Genomic DNA, 26,628 nt, shown 5'->3' with positions numbered 1-26,628 from the left:
GTGAATGCTAACCAAGGACGGAGAGAAAACTCACTAGAAGTATTTTTGCATTATACATCTGGAATTTTTTTAAAAAAAAATATGGTGGGAAAATTGATGTTTGTTTTTTTTTTAAAGAAAAATGCTAATACTTCCTACCAAGAGATATATTGGGCTACTTTTTTCCCCATGAATATTTTGGTCATGTCTCTAACCAACCCTTCTTTCAGGAATTTATACGGCAGTATAAATGCAAAGCATGCTTTCTGGAGATGGGGCTGTTTGACAACTGCGTACAATTTACTACTGGGTTTTTCTCCCCACCAAGAAGAAATTCCTCCCAGATTGCCACAGTACACCAAGAGCCTAGGAAGATGGTTATCTAAAGATCTGGTTTGCTTTTTTCTTTAAAAAAAAACTATTTCAAAATGATTTGAGACCTTTTTTATTTATTCAAAAGAGTATTGTTCTGACAACACAGTAAATGGGATTGTGTAAATTTTGTCTCTCTGAGATAGTTGCTGCAAATTGACTTGGCTAAGTCGGGTGGCATATAAATTTATTCTTCACCAATTTTGCTGAAAATGGGCAGGTTGAAGGATCCAATCACCCTAAAGAGCTCTCTTCTCCACTAACTGCATCCACCTTTAGATAGTTATTTCTTATTCTCTTCCCAAGTTGGCAATTCTGTTATTATGCTTTTAAATTACCTTTCCCCTATCAATAGCCATGGCTCTTTTCCTTGAATTTTATTACCCTATGATACAGAGATCAGGGTCTCTTTTATACATCATCCTGTAATTCGTTTTAACCATGGTGTTAGTTGAACAAATGGCAACGTATGAGATCCCCATAATTTACTTAGCACAAACCAGGCACGCAGAATCCAGCATCTTAAAACTATCTCTGCCTCTCCCACCACCCGGAAGGCTTGGGGACACCACGGCTTACTCCCATCTTATCCTTTTTAGCGTGAAAGGAAATTGTTAAGGCTATGGGCAGCAATTACATTAACTGTATTTAATTAAAATTAATTTCAGTTACATTTCAAGGTCAATTAAATCAAATTTGGCTTTTGTCTGGATCCCTATCTACGTCTTGGAATTCAGCTTCCCCAGCACAGCATTTTTTTAAAAAAGAGGACAAATATGATGTATCATACAAAAATAAGAGCACGCTGGTTTTGTAAAGTGTGATGACATTCACATGCTTGGTTAAAGTCAAGCAAATTACCCAAAATGTTTTCTGCAATGTCCCAATTCGGTCAGTAATTTAACCACCCAGACAGTGGAACAATTGATAAAAAAATAAACCCATAATGAAACTAGCTACAATCCATTAAATCACCTTTGTAATTAATGATAGAGGTGGTCCTCGACTTACAACAGTTCACTTAGGGACTGTCCCAAGTTACAACGGCACTGAAAAGTGACTTATGACCATTTTCCACACTTACGACCGTTGCAGAATCCCCATGGTCAGGTGATCAAAATTCAGATGCTTAGCAACTGGCATGTACTTACGACAGTTGCAGCATCCCAGGATCATGTGATTCCCTTTTGCGACCTTCACTAACTTAACAACTTCAGGGCTTCATTTAACAACTGTGGGCAAGAAAGGTCATATAATGGGGCAAAATTCACATAGCGAGAAATTTGGGGTTCCATTGTGGTCATTGAGGACTATCTGCACTTTGAGACAATTTCTACCATAGAGATGGCAATGCCTATCAGCTCAGAAGCTAGAAGGGCAAATTAAATCCAACACAACTTGGCTGTCACTTGTGATAAACTCAAGTTTGTTTCGACAACTCGATGCAAATTCAGGTCAGCAGGTCAGCCCCTGTCAATTTTCTGCCCTGACGTTATTAAAATGTTGTTTTTTTGATATGGAAATCAGGAGGGGGGGAAAAACGCTTGTACAAGCAGGTTGCAAACCGCAGCTGGCTTTCTGGGTCAATCCTTTTCCTATACTTAAGATGACAGAAATTCAGCCTGGGTAAATGCTCCATTACACAAAGACATTATTCTTTTAGCATCAGAGCAGAGACATTTACATTTTGGTTGAAGCTGACTGTGTCATTAATTCAGGAACTCCGACCCAGGGCGTTTGGCAATTAAAAATGAAAACTGGTTTATCACCTGCACAGCAGGAGTCTGCAAACATATTAAGCAGTGATAAACAATCTGTAAATTAAAATGTTAAAATGCAAGCGTGAAAAGGCCAGAAAGATACCCTTTCTTTGATTTATGTGCATCTGGAGCAACGAACAAAATATACCGAGGTACAAAGAATGTGGCCATTGACATTTTGAGAAAAATATTTACTCTCAGGAAACAGCGCACTTATATGCAGAGATTCATTTCCAAATAATCTGCTTTTCAATGGTTTCCAAATGTTGTTAGATCTGGAGTTGATCCTAAAGATTCAACTGTTCAAAGAAAGCCAAACTGGCATCAGCGCGCGCGTGCACACACACACACCCCTCTTGCCCGGCTTCAAACACCAACGTAAGAAAACAAATATTACCGCAATAAGATCTTGTAGTAACACAAAACAGCCGATCAATTCACAAGCGCTTTTGAAAACAAAAGAACCAGCTCAACTTGACCCCTGCAGAAGCCTCACCAACCTAGCTGTATCAGTTATTCAACCAACCCTGGTTAAAGGAAACTAGGGTTTACTCAAAGGTATGTACTCAGCGACTAATTACACGGCACCTCACAAGCTCAGGGAAGTAAACACAATCCTGAGCACAAAAATCTCCAGTGCAAAACATCTCTCTGGACTAATCAGTCATTGGTGTTAAGATGAAACACCCAGTCTGCTCAACTTTACAATGGCCGGCACCTGTCCTTAGTACTTTCTGGGTGACCAACTTCATAGTATGTGCAGTGACGTGGGTTTTTTTGGGGTGGTGTGGATGTTGGAATTGGGTTTTTCGATAGACAGCCAGCCAGCCAACCAGCCAACTTTTACACTGGATGGAACCATTACTTATTTCCCATCTCCATGTATCAAGGAACTGTGTCCCCAGTTTGTGGGAACTTCAGTCAGAGATGGAGCTTTGGGGGCATGGATGGAGGACTTGGGTCCCCCCTCCCCACTTTATGGCTTGTCCTATAGCAGTTAAATGGGCTAATTGCCTCCTTAAGGAACACCAGCTGCCTGCAATTACTGCAGGTTCGAGTCCCACCAGGCTCAAAGTTGCCTCAGCCTTCCATCCTTCCGAGGTAGGTAAAATGAGGACCCAGATTGTTGGGGGCAATTAAGCTGACTTTGTAAAATGCCACTTGGGGGCCCCGAAAGCCCTAATAAGCAGGCATATACATAGAATGAAGGCTATTGCTAAGCACATTGATTTGTGCTTTAGATTGTAAGCCGCCCTGAGTCTTCGGAGAAGGGCGGGATATAAATGGGATTAAAATAAAAATCTGGGCGCACCTCTGCTTTTTCTCACAGCTTTCTGTTCCAGCTGGACTCAATGCACTTGTTTTGGACTTCCCTTTCTCATCGCCTGTCCCAAAGGTGCTTTTTCCAAAAATCAAGTGGACTTTCTTATTTTCTTGGAGAACATTTCGCTTCTCATCCAAGAAGCTTCTTCAGTTATTCTTCTTCTGGGTTGAAGAAGCTTCCTGGGTCAGAAGCAAAATGGGATTAACCCCTTTGGGACAACCATGAACCTGGATGATTTGAGAATCTCCATAGATGTTTCTCATCATCAGCCGGAAATGTTTGCCAGGTGTAGGGTCACAACCCTGTCCTGGCTCCCTTTTTTATGTGTGCCTTTGGGCCTCTGCAAATTCCTACTGCCAGCTGCAAATGAACGAAAGGATCAGATCAAAGGCTAACGGTCCACTTGTAAATTAAGACCATCACACTCTTCTTGTGATGTGTCTTGGTTCTTACAACTTTGCTTGGCGTGACTTACAGCCTGAAATAGAAAAAAAATAATAGTAAGACAAGTTGCTTGCTTGGAAGAGCTTCTGATTTACCAAATCTGAACTGGGGGTACGGTCCTTTGTGGCCTGACGTGAACTTCCTGCTTTTGAAAAGATCCCAGGAAGCGCAGAATCAGCCAAAAACATCCGGAGAACTGAGGCTCTTACAATACAGGGACTTTTTTGGGGGGCAAACAGCTTCCGGGTTATGATTATTTGCAAAGGGAAAACGCAAACCAATGTATGGGATAGTTCAAATGCTTAAAGAAAACTGCAGAGAAGACATTCGGTTTAACCCACAGTAATTAAAACCTTTTCCCGCTATTTCTTATCTTCCACGATGTCCGTCAGGGGTGCATTTTTTTTTTAGTATCAAAGGGCTGCTAAAGTCAGACAAAAGAAGGAAGCCTGCGTTATTTAAATATTAGTATCACTCCAGTATTAGCATTGAAATGATAAATGTTATTAATAAATATTTAAATAGTAACAACTCTTTTTGTTTCGATTTTGTCTTACTGGAAGCCCTCGGGACTCCGTTTCACCTGTGAAGTGGATCATAAGGGGATTCTGTTCCATTTTATCTTCAATTTTTGGATTCGTCCTTATCGGGGACGGTCCCAAAGCTGCCATTAAGAAATTTCTGCTAGGATTACCGGCTTGCAAAACTTACCAGAGGAAAACAGGTCGAGATTCCTGTCTTGTTCATCACGCACAAAAAAACCCCTACACTCTGACGTGAGACAAGGGATTGTGTGACCTGAACACGTTGATGGTTACTGATTTATTACGTTTTTTTTTAAATTCTGCCTTTCCTCCAAGCTCAAGGTGGCATACATAGCTCTCCTCACCCCTCCCCTTTGTCCTCACAACAACCCTGTGAGGTGGGTTAGGCTGAAACAAACAACGGCTGGTCCAAGGTTTACCCAAGGAGTTTCATGTTTTTAAACCTGGTCTCTCCAGACTTTAAGTCCAATGCTCGAACCGTAACACAACAGAGAGCTCCGGGGAACTGTCCTTAAAGGTTATAAATGTTAAAAACATTCTATTCCTTCTCTCTCAAAATCAACAGGAATGAAATTAAGGAACCCACTTGGTTGTTTTACAAGCCTGCAGGTAGGACAATTCTTAACAAGACCCACAAATTTCAGGCCTTCTTATCACAACTGGCTGTTTTCATTGAACAGACAATATTTTCCAAGGATTGAAATAAACTTTTATCTCTTTCTCCAAAAGGCACCTGTGGGGTGGGGGGGCAAGTGCTGTGTAGGTCAGCCATCCCAACGAGGTAGGCTGTGACTGCGATTCCCAGAATTCCCCCATTTGTCCACTAGGCTAAGAATTCTGGGAAGTTGAGGCTTCGAATGCATTGGGAAGCCATCTAAGTGGGATAAACTGATTTTATTGTGCTCTGAGATCAAAACTTTGGATAGGGATGTGACTCCCCATTATCAGAACTGCATGTAGGCAACAAGAAGGAAATATAAACAAGTTTCTGCCATTTTAGGTGGCAGTTACCGACGTATGATATTGCTTTGCAAGTAATTTTTTTTTTTGCAAATAATTTTCATAAATTGGGAGTTCCGAGATACAAACCCGGACGTGCTTCTCTTCCTTGGAGAGTGAAAATAAAAATAAAAAATAAACCTGTTTTTGAGGTCAGACGTTCCCACCTGAAGTTCGTGTCTCTGTCTGGCATTTTTAGTACGCTCACATAATAAACTACCATGCTTAAAGGAAAACAAGGAAGGGATGAAATTAAGGAAGGTGAGCCAAGGGATAGAGAAGTATCCCAAACAATCAAAACGGTCTGCGTTTCTTTTTTAAATCAAGAAAGAAAGAAAGAAAGAGAAAGGAAGGAAGGAAGGAAAGAAGGAAGGAAGGGGGGGGCAGGAGGATGTTTCCAAAATAAAAAGCAGAAAATTAATTCCCTGGGTCCAGAACGATGGGAGATTTTGCCCAATTCATTTGGCACCTCGACAATCTTGACAAACGCTGGCCTGTCCTTCAAAATGTTCAGAAGGATATTTTTTTTTAAAAAAAGGAAAGCACAAAAAAAAAACCCAACAAAACAACAACAACCCAACCCCACTGAAATGATCCAGGTGTTAACAGCTTCAGAAAGAAAAGATTTCTGCTAAGGGGGGGAGAAAGAGAGAGATATATATATTTTTCTCCCTCGGTGCCTTTCTGATCTTTCCGCGGCCTCATTCTCCAGCGGACTGTCCCGAGGGGGCTGTGGATGTGATGACACCAGTTTGCAATGCTGCAACCGCTCTCGGGTCTTCGATTCGAGGTCGTTTGCCCTCAGGCTCTCTCAAAAGCTCCTCTGGATCTTTCACCCCGGCTTCTCTCGTCTGGCTGATGACCACGGGGGTGGAGGAACTGGCTTGAGCGGCGAGCACTTGCAAGGGATTGGAGAGGGCTGGAAAAAAACGAGATATGAAGGACTTTAGGAAAGCTGACAGGGTCTATCTAAAGGAAAGGTAGAAGGTTTCCCCTGTCCAGTTGTGTCCGACTCTGGGGGCAGTGCCCATCTCTGTTTCTCGGCCGAGAGAGCCAGCATTGTCCGAAGACATTTATTTCATTTGGCCAGGATGACTCTACACTGAGGTGCACGGAATACTGCTAATCTTCTCACTGAGGTGGTACCTATTCATCTACTCGCATTGGCATGCTTTTGAACTGGCAAGAGCCAGAATGGGACAACTTGCTGCATCCAACTCGCTGGGGGAGAATTTAATAATTCAATGACTCAAAATAATTACACCGTTATTTTAATTTTTGCCATTCAAATTTTAACCCAGCTTTCCAGCTTGGCAGACCTGACAGGGGTCGGGGAGAGGGGATGGTTCTGCACAAGTGGTGTGCGAACGTGCGTGCGTGCCACTCGCGCCAATGGAGCTTCACACGTGTCTGCGCATGCCCGGGGTCTGTACAAGTGCAGCTTCCACGGCCCGGTTCTGAATGGGCCACAACCCGGGGGTTGGGGGACCCGTTTTGCACAAAAGGTTCGAAAGGCAGGTAAACTCTGGGAGAATAAAGGAGAATTTGTATGTGTGTGTATATATATATACCGTAAGTCCCACTGCTTAGGCTGTTTGTGGGAATGGCATGCTTTCCATTTTGGGTCACTGTGCGGACGGGTAACTGGTGCTGTCCGAGGGCCATGGGGGTGGCTGGCTGCAGGATGGTGACCGTCTGTCCAGGGACGCCCTGACCCATCTGGCTGGCCACTGTCTGGATGACCCGACTGGCAGTTGGTATGGCGGCAAAGGCGATGGTGGGCTTGTCATCCAGCCCTGCAGGGAGAAAAATTTTTTCAAAATTTATTTATTTAACAACCGAGAGTTTGGGCTCCGTTGTGATTGCAAGCAGAGGGCTACCTGTATTCTTAAGCTTTCTTATTATGTCCGTACATTTATTTTTGAGGGTCCAATTAATTAACCAGCCTGAAAGGAAGCTGGAGAAATTTGCCTAGCCCTGAGTTGAGTGAGGATCTTTGCCACTCTGGAGACAAGCTACTAGCCCGAAGCTCACCGGCCAGGTCCAGGACAGCCCCTGTCGCGTCGTGGGTGCTGCCGGCTGGCCCCTGGTTGGTCAGGATGTATCCATTTGCTGAGTTTGCCGATGTTGTCACAACTCGGACCATTGTAACAGTGGGGGCTTGCTGGACCACGTGGACCGCGTGGCCTGGAGGCTGCTGAGAGGTCACGATGGAGGCGGGCAGGTAGGCGAGTGGTTTGGCCACCAGCGCTGAAGGCCTGGGAGGAACAGCCATGATGACCGGCTGGGCACTTACGGGGGATCCTGAAAGAGGGACAGAGAAGGAGGGAGGGAGAGAAAAGGGAGGGAGGGAGGGGAAGAGAGAAAGGAAAGGAAGGGAGGGAGGGATGGGGGAGGAAAAGAAGGAAAGATCAAAGGGAGGTTGCAAGGAAGGAGAAAAGGAAGAGGGAGGGAGGGAAGAAAAGGCTCATCAATGGCTTAGAAGAGATTCAAATCCAAAATTCCCAAATGAAGCTAAACAAATTTTGAGAACAACACTCCACTAAAAGCCAAGAACCGGTTTCTCCATAACTTGACGATTCTCAACCTGTGTGAAAAAACCGGGGCACTCTGTTGCTCACGACACTCTTTTGGGGATGTGGTTTTTTTTGTGGGATAATTCTTCCGCTCTCTTGCGCCAGGAGCCTAAACAGGGCGGCCGAAAAGCTGACTAGAGCCCACCTCTCCCCCCCCCACCCCCCCGAGCCCTCCTTACCAGGAGCACTTTGTGAATACCGATACTCTGGGACAGAAGCCAGCTTGGCGCCAAAGTCGTGGTCGTGAGGAATCGGGGAGCCTTCCCTCGACACACACTCTGGAGTCTGTAGGCCGCTCGTGTGAGGAGAAAGCAAGCCGGGGTGAGTAGGGGAGGCGGGGGCGCTCCTGGAAGAGAACGGGGAAGAGTGCAAATCAAAGCAAACCTTCTTTGCAACGGCAGTGTGCGTCAGGACTGCCATCCTGCTACGCCAGGGGTAGGCAACCTCGGCTCTTTTATGACTCACGGACTTCAACTCCCAGAATTCCTGAGCTGACTCAGGAATTCTGGGAGTTGAAGTCCGTGAGTCATAAAAGAGCCGAGGTTGCCTACCCCTGTGCTACGCCGTGCATTGCCTTGCTCTCCGCCTGCCACACGCTCAATGGGAGGGGGAGCTGCAGGGCGGGATAAGGGAGCCGTGGTTCCAAGGTCAAACTATGGACTGCAGAGCCATCCAGCCCACGAAAGCAGGGACCCTTACCCAAACAATTTGTTAGCGCCCAACTGGATATTAGTTGGTAACCGGCGAGGAAGGTGGGAACAAGGAAAAAGTTGCCCATGTGCTTTGGGCAGGAAAGCTTCAGATCCGGCTTTGCTTCTTCTGTAACCACTCGGCTTTAGTAAAGTGAAGTTTGGTTAACAATGGATCTGAGAGTCTCTCTTTTCCAACTTCCGGTTGCCCTCCGGGTGAGATTCAAGGTGCTGGTGATGGCATGGGTGATGGTGATGGCATGGGCCCGGATTATCTAAGGGAACACCTGCTGCCAGCGTCAATTTCCCATCGTCCTGTGCGCTCCCACAGGGAGGGCCTCCTCAGGGTACCGCCGGTCAAGGATTGGCGATCCCCAGGGGGAGGGCGTTCTCTGTGGGCGTGCCTGCCCTATGGAATCAACTGCCAACGGAACTCCGGACTGCCCCCGACCTTCGTTCATTTCGCCGGGACCTAAAAACCTGGCTCTTTGAGCTATCTGGTCTGGACTGAGGGGTTTTAATGTTTTTAAATTGTGATTTAATTTTTGCGGCTAGACTTAATTTAACTTAATTTTAATTTTATATTGTACTGTTTTTAAATTTTGCCTTGTAAACCGCCCTGAGTCCTTTGGGAGTAGGGCGGTATATAAACCGAATAAATAAATAAATAAATAAATAAATAAATAAATAAATAAATAAATAAATAAATAAATAAACTGACCAGGTGGGGAGGGTTGACAGGGTGCATTTGTCATTCATCCCTATCTCTTTATTTTACTACACTAGGTAGCTAGTCCATAGCATCTTACTGACCTCACTTTTCTCTACTCAACTGAGCAAAACACAGCAAGCCCCTTTCCCTCCAGTATCAAGAAGAGTTGTGCCCCAAATTTGGCTACCAGAAGAAAATTGGAAATAGTCATTGCTTCTGTTGTTGTGTCTAAGTTTCTATTTTTTTAATTTTTCTGTTGATAAATCATCCTCTTGGCCAAGTTTTCTATAGCTAGGGAGTGGTAAGCATGGTTTCTGGCTGGTTACATTGAACTTACCGGGAAGAGAGAGGTCCAAACGGGGTTCGGAAGCAGGACACCCCTCTTTGCCTCCGTTTTCGGAATGCCTGCTCCACTAGCTTGCCTTCGGAGGGAGGGTCTATCCGCCAAAAAGAGCCTTTCCCCGGCTCTTCTTGAGAACGGGGGACTTTAATAAAGTATCGGTTCAAGGATAGGTTGTGCCGAATGGAATTCTGCAGGAGGAAAACGGGTTATCCAAGCTTTACGGTTAAAAACTGACAGGTCCAACTTAAGGTGTTGTTTGTCCCCTTGAAAGCCCTACACAGCTTGAGGTCAGGTTATTGGAAGGACCATCTTTTCCTAGTTGTGTCTATGGCGATTCTCAGTCATCCAAGTCATGGTTGTCCCAAAGATGCCTTTTTTTCCCCCCTTCCAAGAGGCAGCTGGATTTTCTTTGTTTTTCCCCTGAAGACGTTTCTTCAAGGAAATGAGAAGCAAAATGTCTTCAAAGAAAAAACAAAGGAAGTCTAGTTGCCCGTGGGGTGGGTGGGAAACAGCTTTGAGACATCTTTTCCTAGTTTTATCTACCCAACCCACCAGAGCGGGGAGGCAGGTATGTTACAGGTCCCCTCTCTTAAGAAGGACAATCTAAAGCAGGGCTGGGGAACTATGGCCCCTTTGTGGACTTCAACTCCCAGAATTCCTCAGCTAGGGTCTTCATCGTTGGCAACCTTAAGACTTTTGGACCTCAACTTCCAGAATTCCTCAGCCAGGCTCTCCAACTTTGGCAACTTTTAAGACTTGTGGCCTTCAACTCTCTGAATTCAGCCAAGGTCTCCAACCTTGGCAACTTTACAACTTGTGGACTTCAACTCCCAGAATTCCTCAGCCAGAGTCCCCAACCTTGGCAACTTTTAAGACTTTTGGACTTCAAAACCACCAGAATTCCTCAGCCAGGGTCTCCAACCTTGGTAACGTTAAGACTTGTGGACTTCAACTTCCAGAATTCCTCAGCTAGGGTCTTCATCCTTGGCAACTTTAAGACTTTTGGACCTCAACTTCCAGAATTCCTCAGCCAGGCTCTCCAAATTTGGCAACTTTTAAGACTTGTGGCCTTCAACTCTCTGAATTCAGCCAAGGTCTCCAACCTTGGCAACTTTTACGACCTGTGGACTTCAACTCCCAGAATTCCTGAGCCAGCCAGTTGAAGTTCACAGGTCATAAAGGGGCCATAGTCTCCCACCCCTGCTCTAAAGGGACCCAGAAGGAGGGACTTTGGATTCGTGGCTTTCTCCCTGTGGAACATCATCCCTGCGGAGATACGACTGGCCCCCACCTTGACACCTTTTCACAAGGCCCTGAAGACACGGTTCTGCCAACCGGCTTGGGGAACCCAGAGTAATACGGAGCCCATCAAATGGCTGGTTTGATTGTCGTTGCGAGAGTTGTGGAAGATTATTGCTTTGTTGTGGTACTGGGGATTTATCTTGGTAAGCTGCCTGGAGTCTCTGAGAGTGAGTTGGACGGCCAGGTCCATTTTCTTAAATAAGTAAATAAACAAATAAACATGGAATGAGTCGCTTGAGCCCGTTACCTGCCAGCCTTTATCTGCTGTCCTGTAATACGGATAATGCTTCGTAATGTGAGCATAGATCCCACTTAGTGTTAATTGCTTGTCCTGAGCTGACGAGATAGCTTGAACAATGAGCTGGGCGTAGGAATACGGTGGCTTGGATTCGTCCTGCGGACCAGAAACACAAACACAAAAGACGCAAGGGAGTTTTTTTTTTTAAAGCAGCTTCGCAGATCGTTAATAATTTAGACCTGAGCTTGTCTAACAAGATCGGAGGCAACTAAACAGCTGCTTTTCAAGGTAAAGAAGGACTGGGAAAAAAATAAATAAAAATAAAAAACCCGAAGACCCATTTTTCTGGGAAAACTGCCCGCTTTTTCGATCTGCAAGCCCACTTGAAATTCTTCACCTCAGACGCACGTCCAAATAGCCATAGGGTGGCAAAAGGCTTCCCATGAACCACCATTGCTGCTATTGTGTTTTGCAAACCCCTTTTTAGCGGTTGCAATAATCTGGGTGGACTTTTCGGAGTGGCTAGCTAAGCCCCGGAGCGCCGTGTTAATACCAGACAAAATAGATTATTGATCCGCGCAGTTAAAGAGATTGCTTGAGAAATCTCGCCTTAAAATGATTCCTCGTGAGTCTGTCAGAGTGAGGCCAGCTTTGGACATACTAGCAAGAGCTCAAATCCAACAGGAGCGTGGAGGCTTTGCCAGGCTGGCCTTGGGAGACACGTTTAAAGGGTGCCAGGCTGGAGAAAGCTGGCTTGAACGCCATGCCAGGGGTGGAAGTTCAACCATCTCCTAGAGGATTTTGGAGCCAGGAGGAGGCAGTTGTGAGCGGGTGGGAGAAAGGGAGGAGGGTTGCGCAGTTGCTCTCCGCCTGTTCCTGCCACAATTGTGGGTCTGAATTCCTCAAAGTTTCCCCTTCACCCTTTGGCCACCACAAAATATCCTCAAGGCAGGATGAAGAGGCACCGGATGATGGGAACTCTGCTCTTTTTGGCCAAGGCGATGGGTCAACCTGGGTGCAGTAGCAGAGGACAAGGCGAGAGAGCAGAAGACGTGGTAGCCGGTCCTCTCTCCCCTGCCTTCCCTCATCTTTTCTACAACTCCTAGTAGGGAACAAGAAGAAGACCAGATCCCACCCACCCAAGGTTTCTCCAGGTCCCAAGATGGCCTCCGCTCTTCCTTGGTTATCTATGCCCCTTACCCTCCCGGCCGCTGACCCGGCTTTTGCAAAACTGATAAGGAGAAGGGTCTTCCAACCTTGGGGCTGTCTCCCCCAGAGGCGTCCGTCTGCTGCTCCAAAGTAGCTTTTGCTGCGTATTCGGCAGCCAGTTGGAGGTCAGAGGTAACGTTGTGGGTGAAGCGAAAACCTGAGGAACCGGCACCTCGGGGACTAGCTGGGCAGGAATTAGGAACACTGGAGGGAGGAAAGACAAGAGACGTTAGAGCTGTTCACTCTCCTAGTGTCAGGTACAAAAAAAAATATCAGGTTCTCACACATGAAGGACCAGGTGATGTATTTGCTACTCCTGTCTATGCACAGGTAACTACTCAATTAATGGTTAGCAACTGCTTGGGGTTGCATTAACAGAGGGATGGAATCAAGATCACGTGAAGTGTTAATACCGATACCGTATACTTGGACTACGGCATCCAGTTTTGGTCACCACGATGTAAAAAAGAGGTTGAGACTCTAGAAAGAGTGCAGAGAAGAGCAACAAAGATGATCAGGGGACTGGAGGCTAAAACACATAAGGAACCATTGCTGGAAATGGGTACGTCTAGTTTAACGAAGAGAAGGACCAGGGGGGACATGATAGCAGTCTTCCAGTATTTGAGGGGCTGCCCCAAAGAAGAGGGAGTCAAGCTATTCTCCAAAGCGCCTGAAGGCAGGACAAGAAGCAACGGATGGAAACTAATCAAGGAGAGAAGCAACCTGGAACTAAGGAGGAATTTCCTGACAGTTAGGACAATTAACCAGTGGAACAACCTGCCACCAGAAGTGGTGAATGCTCCATCACTGGAAGTTTTTAAGAAGATACTAGACAGCCATTTGTCTGAAATGGTATAGGGCAGGGGTAGGTAACCTTGGCTCTTTTATGACTCATGGACTTCAACTCCCAGAATTCTTGAGTCAGCAAAGCTGACTCAAGAATTCTGGGAGTTGAAGTCCATGAGTCATAAAAGAGCCAAGGTTGCCTACCCCTGGTACAGGGTTTCCTGCCTGAGTAGGGGGTTGGACTAGATGACCTCCAAGATCCCTTCCAACATTATCATCATCATCATCATCAAGTTTACCTTGCTCACCATCAATAGCAGCAAAGCTCATTTACAGGTAGTCCTCCATTTATGACTATCACTGAGCCCAAATTTTGTGTTGCTGAGTGAAACATTTATTTAAGTGAGTTTGGCCTCATTTTGCAACTTTTCTTGCCACCGTTGTCAAGCAAGCATTCCAACTGTTACGTTAGGAACACGGTTGTTCAGCGAATCTGACTTTTCCTGTGGACTTGGCTTGTCAGAAGGTCGCAAAAGGGGATCACGTGACACCCCCCCCAGGACGCTACAACCGTCATAAATACGAAGCAGTTGCCAAACATCTGAATTTTGATGACGCTGCAAAGGTCGGAAGTGTGAAAAACGGCCCTAAGTCACTTTTTTTTCAGCACTGTTGTAACTTTGAACGGGTCACTAAATGAATTGTTGTAAGTCGAGGAAAACCTGACTCGGATATCTGGATAAACAGGCTTTGTTACTATTGATGGTGAGCAAGGTCAATTGTTGATCCTTGGGCGCTGGGGGTTTATATTGGGGGGGGGGCGCGTTCATCCCTTTTAATCTTACAAGCCACCCTGATTTATTTGTGCGAGATGGGCAGCTAAATAAATCGTATCAATAAATCAGTGCCTTTATAGATTTAGTATATTTAGATAGCTGTGCATCTGACAAACATGTGACTTTGGGCAGCAGGCCACAACAGCTAAAAACTCTCCACGACAAGCTAAGAACAGTCGAAAACTAAACAAAAATAAACAGATAAACCATCAACCCAACAGCCAAACATAATAATAATAATAATAATAATAATAATAATAATAATAATAATAATAATAATAATAATAATAATAATAATAATAATAATAATAATAATAATAAAAAGTTGGAAGGGACCTTGGAGGTCATCTAGTCCAACCCCCTGCTCAGGCAGGAAACCCTATACCATTTCAGGCACCTATCAACCATCAATCCAGTTAAGAGAAGGAGGTCTCTTTTGGATCCTGCAAAAAGCAGAGAAGCACAATCCTTCTCAGTCTTTTTAAGAATTTCACATAAAAAATTTTTTTTTTAACTTTTTCTTCTGAAGAGCTATCAAGAGGGTTAAGTGCGAAAGAAATTCAAACCACAAGGCACATTTATTTACAACTGCAGATAAGGAACTTGTGGTTCTAAAATATTTCTAGCAGAGGTCTTGTTTTTATTCCGGATTACCGTCACATGGTTTTTGTTAGACTGAAAGACAAATCAACTTGAAAGAGAAACTAAGATAAGATGAACCTGTTGAAGCTTAGACCTTTGTAATGATTTGACCTCAGGTCCACTTCCTCCAAAACTAATATAAGAAGCCAACCAAGTTCCTAATTCTTTGGTTTCCTTCCCATTTATGAGAGGACTTCTAAGAATTTCAGCCTGACCTGGGTACAGAGGGCAACATTTGTTGACCCAGCTCCAAAACAAGGCTGTTTTATCCTTCGCATTAAACGATTTCCACTTTGGAGCGCAAGCTTCCAGATACCACTGAAATTCTGAACGAAAAGGGTGGAATATTCCATTTTTTTTCTTCTGCACAATTTTCTACAACATTCCTTTTCTGGATCCGTGGATTTTGCCCATCCCTAATGCACACCGAGATTTGTTAGTTGCCTTTTGCGGTTTCTTAACCATTTCTGAAAGCTGCATCTAAGTTACATTAAAATAATTAGCCAACCTCTGCTCCATCAACAAAGCTGTGTTATTTTGGAGCGATAGAAAAACTACCTTTTGCCTTTTACCGGGACACTGGAGGTTTATTTCCAAAGAGTTGGCAGAGGTTAAGAAAAACAACTTTTGCTCGGGTTGATGTTTAACTCCCAACCGATGGCGGTCCTACCTCGCAAAGGTGGGCTGTGTGTTTTCTCAACAAACATTGCAAGCCGTTCCTTCCAAGAACCCACTTGGGGAAATCACACCTTTTACTTCTTAAAAAAATATTTTTTAATCATGGAATACAAACCGCGACAATGTCAACAGGCGAAAAAAATAATAATCCTAACAGACAATGAGAAAAAAGGCCACATATATTCTTGGTATGATTAAAGTAAACATAAGCCAAGCCTCAGCTCCTGTTTTAAAGGTACATCTTGCAAAAGGAGGAATTGAAAGCTAAGTCACGTTCACAAGACCATCTCTCACTCCAACAATCATGCGAAATCAACTGATTTAAGTAGTTTATCCCGTCTGACTCAAGTGTTCGAGGGTTTATCTTCCCTGCAGTCTACAGGTTTGGTTTTATACCACAAATGTTAATTTTTCATGTGATTCTGGATCCAAATGTAACTGCTTACCTATTAAAAGCCGAATATGTTTAAAAGCTACCAAGGCTGAATTGGGGGCACCTCTGGGATTTTTTTGGGGGGTGGAGGCATAAGTAGTCTGGTATCTTAGATTGCGTGTATCCTAAGCTATGGTTTGCTTAATCCGTTTGTTGAACAAAATGCCACAATCTGTCTTCACACAATGGTTTTGGAACAATGCAAGGGCTGTTATTTTTCCTGATGGTTAGCCCACAATACATTGTGATCTACAGATTTTCAAAATGTAACTCTCACCGTTGCATAGTTTATCTTAGAAATTTGTAGTGAAGTTTAGATCTGTTGATGATTAAATTATCTTTATTGTCCTCCTGAAGTTAATGATTCAACCAAGGTTTGGGGCATAACAGGACAATGTTTAACCAGTTGAACTGAGCAGATCTTTTCAGATAGGCCAAAAATAGTTAGTTGGTTCACGACAGATCTCAGATCTCCAACCGAGTATGTTCACACCTTACATTATCCCATAATGTATAGCTTCTTTTGGCTTAGATTGGTTTTACAAACTACTATTCATGGCGTTAAGTGTTGTGTGACCCCCAACAAGATATGGTGGATGCAAACTGCAGGTAATCCAACCAGTTTAGGACAAGGATGTCCAACTTTAGCAACTTTAAGACTTGAGGATTTGCATCTTCTATGCTAGGCTGTCCAACCTTGGCAATTTTAAGACTTGTAGACTGGCTGGGGGATTCTGTGAGTTGAAGTCCACAAGTCTTAAAGCCGTCAAGGTTGGACACCCTGGCTTAGAAGATGCAAGTTGACACTGAGGAGAAGCTGTCAAGTTACAGTCTTTGTTGTATTTCAATTTCTTGCTGAAAGAGAGTACTGTATTGCCGGGGATAAGGGCCACAAGAGGGCACTCACAGCCCAAGCTGCAAATCTAGACGAAAACACACACATTGCCAAAGAACAACACAGAACAAAAAATAAGTAATGGCTGCTTAAGCTCCTGCCTCTTTCAGGAAAACACGAGTCAGTCTGTTTTAGGAGGATTAAGAAGCAAGCAAGGCCAACAATCTTGGTCAAGTTTGATCCGAGGGAGGCCATCTTTTCAAGAAAGCCAGGCTAAAATGGGATGATTTTGCATGCAGGCTCACAAAAACCATACTGCAAGTATTACAAAGCCCATATTGTGTGTCCCTCAAGGGTCACCTCCATGGGATGGCCAAAAAAAGTCAAGAGGGTGTCAAGATGATGGCCACAACTACTTCCGTCATCTTGACCTCTTCGATTAACCATTTTTTGCAGCCCCCCCTTCTTGTAAGCTGTGGTTTGATCTGTCTTCAACCCTCATGAGCCAAAACCACCATAGCTAAAGCAATGTGCAAAGTATGCTGAACAGAATGCTTGGCTATGGGTTATGAGACGTTGTGAACATTACCCATTGAGTTCCCCAGAAGCTATCTATGGGTAGAAAACCATCGTAAAATACTGTCCTTGAAATAATTGAAGTCTATGGGTTATGAGACGTTGTGAACATTACCCATTGAGTTCCCCAGAAGCTATCTATGGGTAGAAAAGCATCGTAAAATACTGTCCTTGAAATAATTGAAGTCTATGGGTTATGAGACATTGTGAACATTACCCATTGAGTTCCCCAGAAGCTATCTATGGGTAAAAAACCATCGTAAAATACTGTCCTTGAAATAATTGAAGTCTATGGGTTATGAGACGTTGTGAACATTACCCATTGAGTTCCCCAGAAGCTATCTATGGGTAGAAAACCATCGTAAAATACTGTCCTTGAAATAATTGAAGTCTATGGGTTATGAGACATTGTGAACATTACCCATTGAGTTCCCCAGAAGCTATCTATGGGTAAAAAAGCATCGTAAAATACTGTCCTTGAAATAATTGAAGTCTATGGGTTATGAGACGTTGTGAACATTACCCATTGAGTTCCCCAGAAGCTATCTATGGGTAGAAAACCATCGTAAAATACTGTCCTTGAAATAATTGAAGTCTATGGGTTATGAGACGTTGTGAACATTACCCATTGAGTTCCCCAGAAGCTATCTATGGGTAGAAAACCATCGTAAAATACTGTCCTTGAAATAATTGAAGTCTATGGGTTATGAGACATTGTGAACATTACCCATTGAGTTCCCCAGAAGCTATCTATGGGTAAAAAAGCATCGTAAAATACTGTCCTTGAAATAATTGAAGTCTATGGGTTATGAGACGTTGTGAACATTACCCATTGAGTTCCCCAGAAGCTATCTATGGGTAGAAAAGCATCGTAAAATACTGTCCTTGAAATAATTGAGGTCTATGGGTTATGAGACGTTGTGAACATTACCCATTGAGTTCCCCAGAAGCTATCTATGGGTAGAAAAGCATCGTAAAATACTGTCCTTGAAATAATTGAGGTCTATGGGTTATGAGACGTTGTGAACATTACCCATTGAGTTCCCCAGAAGCTATCTATGGGTAGAAAAGCATCGTAAAATACTGTCCTTGAAATAATTGAAGTCTATGGGTTATGAGACGTTGTGAACATTACCCATTGAGTTCCCCAGAAGCTATCTATGGGTAGAAAAGCATCGTAAAATACTGCCCTTGAAATAATTGAAGTTTTTCCTCCAAAAAAGGGAGGCTATTTGTAGCTCAAGGGACCTTGGTGCTCTCTGAGCTTGGTTGTTTTCCTGCAGACATTTCGTGACCCAACTAGATAACATCATCAGTGCTAGGAGGAAGAGGGGTTTGCAGAGAGGAGGAGGAGTTTTCTGTCCTTAGTGCTGTCTGAGCTTGGTTGTTTTCTTGCAGATGTTTCCTTACCCAAACTAAGTAACTCCATCAGTGCGAGACGCAGAGAGCATGAAGGACCCTCCACTGATGTTCAGCCAACGGAGATGCAACATCAAATGGACCAGAAATTTGTGGGAAAGAATCGACAAGGGATATGGGGAATCCCAAACTGAAAGGTATGTTCTTTGCGGAAATTACAAAAACAACTTTCCTCTTTTTCAGCTAGCTATACGTAGCTTCAGTTAATACAATAGGTCCTCCTCTGAAACTGCTTCCAATTCCAGTTTGAGGAGGGGATTGGATTCTCAAATATTTGCAAAAAAAAAAAAAAAAAAGCTTCAGAAAGAACGGAAAGATCGCTGGCGTCACAATGGAAAGAGATGTTGGTTTCTACATTCGGCTGAAAACCATGCACCTGGTGTTCCCCGTCAAGCAACCCGTGCAATTTAGCGACAGGAAAAACAGGATTATAATCCAATCCTCAACACAATCCAATTGAGAAACACATTGCCCTGTCGTTCCTTTTCCTGAAGTGGGTGCCCTCCTGTTCTTCGGGATATCAATTCCCACAATTCCTTTTGGTCTTGGTCCCTAGGAATTCTGGGAGTTGGAAGTTCAACGTCTCTTAGGAACCACAAATGGTATGTACACAGAAGTGAAGTAGCCCCTCAAATTACACCCTTCGCTTAGTCTCCATTCAAAGTTACGACAGCTTTGGAAAAAGTGACTTAAGAAACCGTCCTGGCAATTATGACCTCGGTGGCATCCCCACGGATTGGCGATCAATTTATTTAGCGTGAGGCGTATCACGCATGGCTTAGTAACATATGCTAACAGTTTGGGGGATCAAAATTCAGCTCCTTCGGAACTGGGTATGTAATTATGAGGGTTGCAGAATCCTTGGGTCACGTGATTTCCCCAGTCGGCGCCCAAGAAGCGAAATCAACAGGGAGAGTTGGATCCGCTTAATGACCGCATGCAGTTCGCTTAGCTGCAGTAATTTGTGGTTAAAAAAAAAGCTCATAAAATTAAGACATGACTAACTTAATAAGCGCCTTGGAAATTCTAGTTCAAATTGTGGTCTTAAGCCGAGGACTATCTTTGAATTGGGCTCTAAGTAGACAAACTGACCAAGCTGCCTTCTCCGACGAAGGGGGTACATGGAACAGACCAAGGTTTGCAAAATTAGACAGAGCAGAATAGACAACTCCAGGGAAGAACTAAACCAGGGCTAGGCAACCTTGGCTCTTTTATGACTCATGGGCTTCAACTCCCAGAATTCCTCAGCCAGCATGGGGAGTTGAAGTCCACGAGTCATAAAAGAGCCAAGGTTGCTTACTCCAGAACTAGACCAAGATAGGAAAAAAGTTCTTCTCAAGGCTGCAATTTTTTTCTACTCGCAGTTCTCTTCGTTTCTAAACACACACACATAAGCCAATGACCCCTCCTTCAAAAGGAGAGGCTCTGAATTTTTGATAGGCTTGTGTGTGTATTTTCTGAAAGTGACATGTTGTGTAAGGAACAGGCTTGGTCAGTTAGGTGCACACCTTTCATTATAGCTTCAAAAATGCTGCCCCAGAACCTCAAAATGTGTGCGGCAGATAAGAGAGAGCTCCACCCATAAAGGGTTTTCCTGGATCGTTTCCTGGAGAGGCTGTCTGAAGCCTTCCACACTGTAGCCGAGACAGGATCTGACCCACAGTGGCTGCAATCCGTTCCAACGCAACGCACACACGGCTTGCATTCGGAGAGCAGAAGGGCGACATTGGCTAACAAGATTTTTAAAGTTTTGTCCGCAATTGTTCTTATTGGGCATAATTACAGATACTACTGTTGTGGACACTAAGTTGATGTTGAACTTAATTACAGCAGCAAGACTTCTAATAGGTCAATATTGGAAGAAGGAGGAACTGCCGACAATAGAAGAATGGACTCTAAAAGTTTCTGACCTGGCGGAAATGGCAAAGATTTCGGCTTATTTGAAAGATCATTCGCAACAACGTTATATTATGGAGTGGAAAAAGTGGATTGATTATATCCAGAACAAATATGGGACTAAAAAGTTTCATTTAGCATTTGAATAAGTTTTTTCTTTTTTCTTCTCTTTAGGTGATATTAGTATTGCTTGTAGTCATTTCATATGAGCTAGAGTGCGATAGACTTAATAGTTTATTGTTGTTAGCATATGGTTGTTTATGATTGTTTTTACCTTTATACCTTGTATTTAGCTCTGGGAAGTCGGGGAGGGGGGAGGGTTAGGGAGGGCTAGGAAGGGTTGGGTGGGGGGTGGGGGGGAGGGATTGTTAAAGATAAAATGTATTGAAAAACTTTTCAATAAAAAAAAAGATTTTATGCAGATCTGAGACTTATCCTCGTGGGCTAACACAAGTGTTCATCAGCTTTGGTTTCTTTAAGATGGCTGGACCTCAACTCCCAGAATTCCTCAGCTGGTTAGAATTTTCCTGGGCATGCCTGGACAATGCCTTTTGTATACAGGTAATCCTCAACTTATGACAATTCGTGTAGTGACTGTTTAAAGTCACAGCGGCACTGAAGAGAGTTACAAAAAACGGTAAGAAGCAACTTTTGTAACTTTTGCTTGGCAACTGACTCGTATTTATGACGGTTGCAGCGTCCCGGGGGCCACGCGATCCCCTTTTGCGACCTTCTGACAAGCAAAGTCAAGGGGGAAGCCAGATTCACTTAACAACCATGTTACTAACTTAAAACCCGCAGTGATTCGCTTAACAACTATGGCAAGAAAGGTCGCAAAATGGGGCAAAACTCACTTAACAAATGCCTCACTTAACAACAGAAACGTTGGGCTCAGTTGTGGGTGTTTAAGTTCAGGACTAGTTGCGTAAGTATGTTTCTCAGCAACTTTAATGGTGGGTGGACTTCAACTGCTAGAATTGGAGTTATGGTGGCTGGGGGAATTCTGGCAGTTGAAGTCCACCCATCCTAAAGTTGCCAAGGATGAAAAACACACTGCACCCAGATTGTTGGGGGCAATAAGCTGACTTTGTAATAATGCCGCTTGGGGTGTGTGTGAAAGCCCTAACAAGCAGGCATATATATAGAATGAAGGCTACTGCTAAGCTTGTAAGCCGCCCTGAGTCTTCGGAGAAGGGCGGGATATAAATGTAATAAATAAAAATATCTCTGACAGATGGCCATCTATATGGTCAGCCTAATTTTTCTCCAACTTGGTAACTAGATATGTGGACCTCAACTCCCAGAATTCTCCAGCCAGCCGGTGCAAAATGCAACCTCTGAATGGCAGAATAGAATAGAATAGAATAGAATAGAATAGAATAGAATAGAATAGAATAGAATAGAATAGAATAGAATAGGATAGGATAGAATAGAATAGAATAGAATAGAATAGAATAGGATAGAATAGGATAGGATAGGATAGGATAGGATAGGATAGGATAGGATAGGATAGGATAGGATAGGATAGGATAGGATAGGATAGGATAGGATAGAAAATATGGAATGGAATAGAATAGCATAGAATAGCATAGAATAGCATAGCATAGAATAGAATAGAATAGAATAGAATAGAATGGAATAGAATAGGAGTAGAGTAGAGTAGAGTAGAGTAGAGTAGAGTAGAGTAGAGTAGAGTAGAGTAGAGTAGAAGAGAAGAGAAGAGAAAAAGGAAGGAAGGAGAAAAGAAGGAGAACAGAACAGAACAGAATAGTAGTGTAGGCAGGAAACCCTATACCATGTCAGACAAACGGTTGTCCAGTGTTGGAGCATGCACAACCTCTGGAGGCAAGCCGTTCCACTGATTAATTGTTCTGTCAGCAATTTTCTCCTTAGTTCTAGGTTGCTTCTCTCCTTGATGAGTTTCCATCCGTTGTTTCTTGTCCTGCCTTCAGGTGCTTTGGAGAATGGGTTGACACCACCTCTCTTCTTTGTGGCAGCCCCCAAGATATTGGAACACCTATTGGTGAAGGATCTCAGTAGGCTTCACCAATATGAACCACTTTAAGCCATACCAGTTGTGGGCGTCTTCTATAAAAGAGGCCTGTTTTCCATTAAAGGAGCTCTGAATTTAGCTGCATATTATGAGAAACAGGAGAATTTCACACATAGTGTACAACCCAATGGGATGGGCAGAAACAACCATGCCCATCTCTGGAGACAAAGCAATACCATTATACCAAAAGCCCAGATGCAACCACAAAAACCCAGAGAGGACATTCTCCTACAAGTAGTCCTCAACTTACAACTGGTCAGTTAGTGACTATTCCACATTATGATGGGCTCAGAAAAGAATTTACGACCTGTCCTTGAAGTTATGACTGCCTTGCCACACACCACTACAGCTCGGGTGTTTGGCCAGCAGCTCACCAGCTTAAGACCACACGATTTGCTATACGATTTGCTTAATGGCCCTGATGACTTGTTTAACAACCAGAGTTACAAAATGGTCAGAAACTCGAATCCGGTCTCTTTTAAGGAAGAGATAAATTACCTTAAGGTCAAGGCAGGAAAGTGTTCATCTCTTACTACCTGGCCAGGAACTGAGCAGAGTTATCCCTTTTTCCCCCTGAAGCACCTCTTGACTGGCATCAAGAGAACTTCTTGGAAGGAAAAAGCAACGTCATTGTTTGTGGTCCAGCAAAGGAGTTGCCTCACCACCCGCCAGATGGGCTTTCTGCAATTTGTGACTTGTGGAGCTCAAGGCTGTTGCCAGGTTCCTGGCAACAGCTACAAACCAGCTGGTTCCCCTCGCCCCATCCTTCCTTCTGCCTGGTTTTGTTATTCTGGATTTTCAATTTTGTAACTTTGATTGTATTGGTCAAGGGCTGTAGATAAAGGAGGGTGGGGGGGGAGAGAGAGTTTTTTGAAATGCTGAATTGAAGCCGCAGGACCACCGCTGTGGCATTAATGCTTCCTCAAAAGGTGGTGTGTGTGGGGGTAGAGGAACACGAGGCTCACCTAAGCCAAGATGTGACAAATTTAAGAAACCTTGTGAGTTCAAGGTGGACTGGAGTCTGGATGACTGTCTCCATCCATACCTCGTGGCAATCACAGAAATGATTTACCAAGGCTGGGTTGGAGATGGTTGTTCAGTGTCCTGGTTTGACCAAGAGCCCTGGACTCCTGGAATGACCTGCCATCCAAGTATTAACTGGATTGGATCTCATTTCAGGTCAGAGGTCAAGTCTACCCAAGGCTTGTCATCTCTCTTCCTTGATTCATTGGATTAAAAAGTCTGTATTTCCATCGGGGTTTCATAAACTTAGCAACTTGATGCGTGGACTTCAACCCCAAAATTCCCTAGTCAACATGGGTGGACTTCAACCCTTCCTCTATGAGGGAGATGGGTTGCTTCTAGATAGATAAGATAGCTAGATAAAGCCTCCAGATTTCCTAATCAGCTTGTGTGGACTTTTTCAGCTCCCAGAATTCCTCAGCAGCCTGCTGGCTGGGGAATTCTGGGAGTCGCAAGTCCACGCAACTTCAAGCTGGCAGGGTAAGGGATACCCACATTCACGATGATTCTGTGGTAAGAAACAGTGCTGTGTTTTTATGATTATTCTGACAGATTGGTAGATTGTGTTGAGAGATTGATAATTTCTGTTTATATTTAAAAAACAATTGCCTGGCTTTGTTCTTGTCGACTGTGGCTTCTCAGCTATTTGGAGACAAAGGCCACATAAAAGGACCTGTAATACATATTTTACAAAGTGTGTTTCTAATCGGGATGCTTTAGTTTCAGCAACAGAAAATCACAGTTTGTTTGACAAGAAGAGAAACATCTTAACCAGTAATAAAGATCAGTCCAAGCAAAGGTGCAAAATGGACTGCAAGGCAATCAAACCGGTCAGTCCTAGAGGAGATCAACCCCGACTGCTCTTTAGAAGGCCAGATCCTGAAGTTGAAACTCAAAATACTTTGGCCACCTAATGAGAAGGAAGGACTCACTGGAGAAGAGCCTAATGCTGGGGAAGATTGAGGGCAAGAGAAGAAGGGGACGACGGAGAATGAGGTGGCTGGATGGAGTCCCTGAAGCAGTAGGCGTGAGCCTAAATGGACTCCAGAAGATGGTAGAGGACAGGAAGGCCCGGAGGAACGTTGTCCATGGGGTCGCGATGGGTCAGACACAACTTCGTAACTAACAACAACAGGGTGGAATTGAGGCCTTTGAACTCTGGTGCTGGAGAAGACTCCTGCGAGTCCCTTGGACTGCAAGGCGATCAAACCGGTCAGTCCTAGAGGAGATCAACCCTGACTGCTCTTTAGAAGGCCAGATCCTGAAGCTAAAACTCAAATACTTTGGCCACCTAATGAGAAGGAAGGACTCACTGGAGAAGAGCCTAATGCTGGGAAAGATTGAGGGCAATAGAAGAAGGGGACGACAGAGAATGAGGTGGCTGGACGGAGTCACTGAAGCAGGAGGCGTGAGCCTAAATGGACTCCAGAAGATGGTAGAGGACGGGAAGGCCTGGAGGAACGTTGTCCATGGGGTCGCGATGGGTCGGACGCGACTTTGCAGCTAACAACAACGACAAAGCAAAGGTTTTCAGATTCAGACAGCTATCAAGATGTTAAGAATGAAGTCTGAGAAGCAGAAATTAAGAGTGAACACACTATGCCCAACAGCTAAGCTTTCACATCATTAATCTTATTTTTCCCTGTCTATTCCAGGTTTCCCCCCCCCCCCCTAAAAATATGAACAGCTGAAAGCCAGAAGATATAACTCTATGTTATGATTGTAAGGATGGCTGGTTTCTTCTGTCTGGTTAAACTTCATATTTACATTTAATAAATATACCGAACATGGTAATTTTACGAGCATGCTAAGGCTCATAATAAAGCGTGTTATGTTTTTCAAGTAGCAAAATCAACACAGATCAGTGAAAGGAGCTGCAAAAATGACTATTATTGATTCCCAGTTTTTCTAGGCAGTTTTCCCTCCCAGAGAAAGCGCTCACATTTTTGATGTTGACACAGTTATGTAACAATCAGATTGGGGGGGAAAAAAGTCACAAAAAATGAAAACGGTCCACTCCAGCAGCCTAATTAGAAGCTGAAAGAGAGAGAAGAAATTATTATTTTTATGCTACCACTAGGAAATCTCTTAGTGAGTTGCTAAACTGCTGAAAATCAGATCACGACGACGCAAGATGAAGCCCGCAAGCAGCTCTTTAAAAACAAGTTTTTATGTATGAGTTTATGTACGAGCAGGCAGTCACTCCTTCAATTGCTTACATCCCAACTGAAATTATGCCTCCAGCGGAAACATCATTTTTTAGGTATTTTCACTTATCAACAAAATTTACTACAATAATAATAATAAAAAACATATCTATTACTTTAATTTATTTCTAACCGGGTTGACTTTCATTTTGGCATGCTGTTTTTTTTCTCTCCTTTTTTTGTAAGCCAATTTTATCTCAATCTGTTTCTAACTGAACTGTTTTTCTTCTGTATTATTATTTTTTTTAAAAAAAAAAACCCAGCAAGAAACTGTAGACCGTGGTTAAAAATATTAAAAGACTTAAAAACCTGCAGCTTGAAATGCTTTGCAACTCATCCTAACCTTTGGATTTGTTCACAAGAGTAAACCAAGATCCTGGAGAAAACAGAAAGAAATATACCGACTTGCATTTCAAGTTTTTTTTTATTTATTTAAACCTCGAGGGCCTTATTAACACCCTCTGCCTCAAAAAACGCCATACATCCAACGTTCCTGCTTTATATTTTCTGTAAAAAAAAAATCTTGGCTTGTCACCATTTTTTCTATTTTGGCAGTTTGCAGACAAAAAGCATGATCTCAGTTGCAGGATGTTTCTACTAGCATTTTACACCCAGCCAAGAGCTGTTTCCCTTCCCTCTCTGTTCTGCAAAGCAGTAAACAGAAAATTGCCCACACGTAACTTGCTTTCGTTTTTTTTTTTTTAATATTCCCTTGCTTGACAAATCCAAATCCAAAACAAAGGCTTTTAGCC

The 26,628-nt window shown here is 43.6% G+C and overlaps 1 protein-coding gene across 1 annotated transcript in view; it reads right to left on the bottom strand.

The window, feature by feature from the left end:
• Positions 1–4,682: 4,682 nt before the first annotated feature.
• Positions 4,683–26,628, bottom strand: part of FOXK1 (forkhead box K1) — a 49,507-nt gene continuing 27,561 nt past the window's right edge. The window contains exons 3-9 of the mRNA XM_081337828.1: positions 12,540–12,696; positions 11,293–11,439; positions 9,738–9,931; positions 8,179–8,345; positions 7,458–7,727; positions 6,995–7,219; positions 4,683–6,342 (exon numbers count right to left, since the gene is read on the bottom strand). Coding sequence (XP_081193954.1) covers positions 6,125–6,342; positions 6,995–7,219; positions 7,458–7,727; positions 8,179–8,345; positions 9,738–9,931; positions 11,293–11,439; positions 12,540–12,696 — 1,378 coding nt within the window. The 3' untranslated portion in view covers positions 4,683–6,124. The remainder of the gene's footprint in view (positions 6,343–6,994; positions 7,220–7,457; positions 7,728–8,178; positions 8,346–9,737; positions 9,932–11,292; positions 11,440–12,539; positions 12,697–26,628) is intronic.

Source organism: Vipera berus, assembly GCF_964194415.1.
Source record: "Vipera berus genome assembly, chromosome: 13".
Classification (NCBI taxonomy): Eukaryota; Metazoa; Chordata; class Lepidosauria; order Squamata; family Viperidae; genus Vipera; species Vipera berus.
This window is presented reverse-complemented; position numbering and strand designations above follow the sequence as displayed.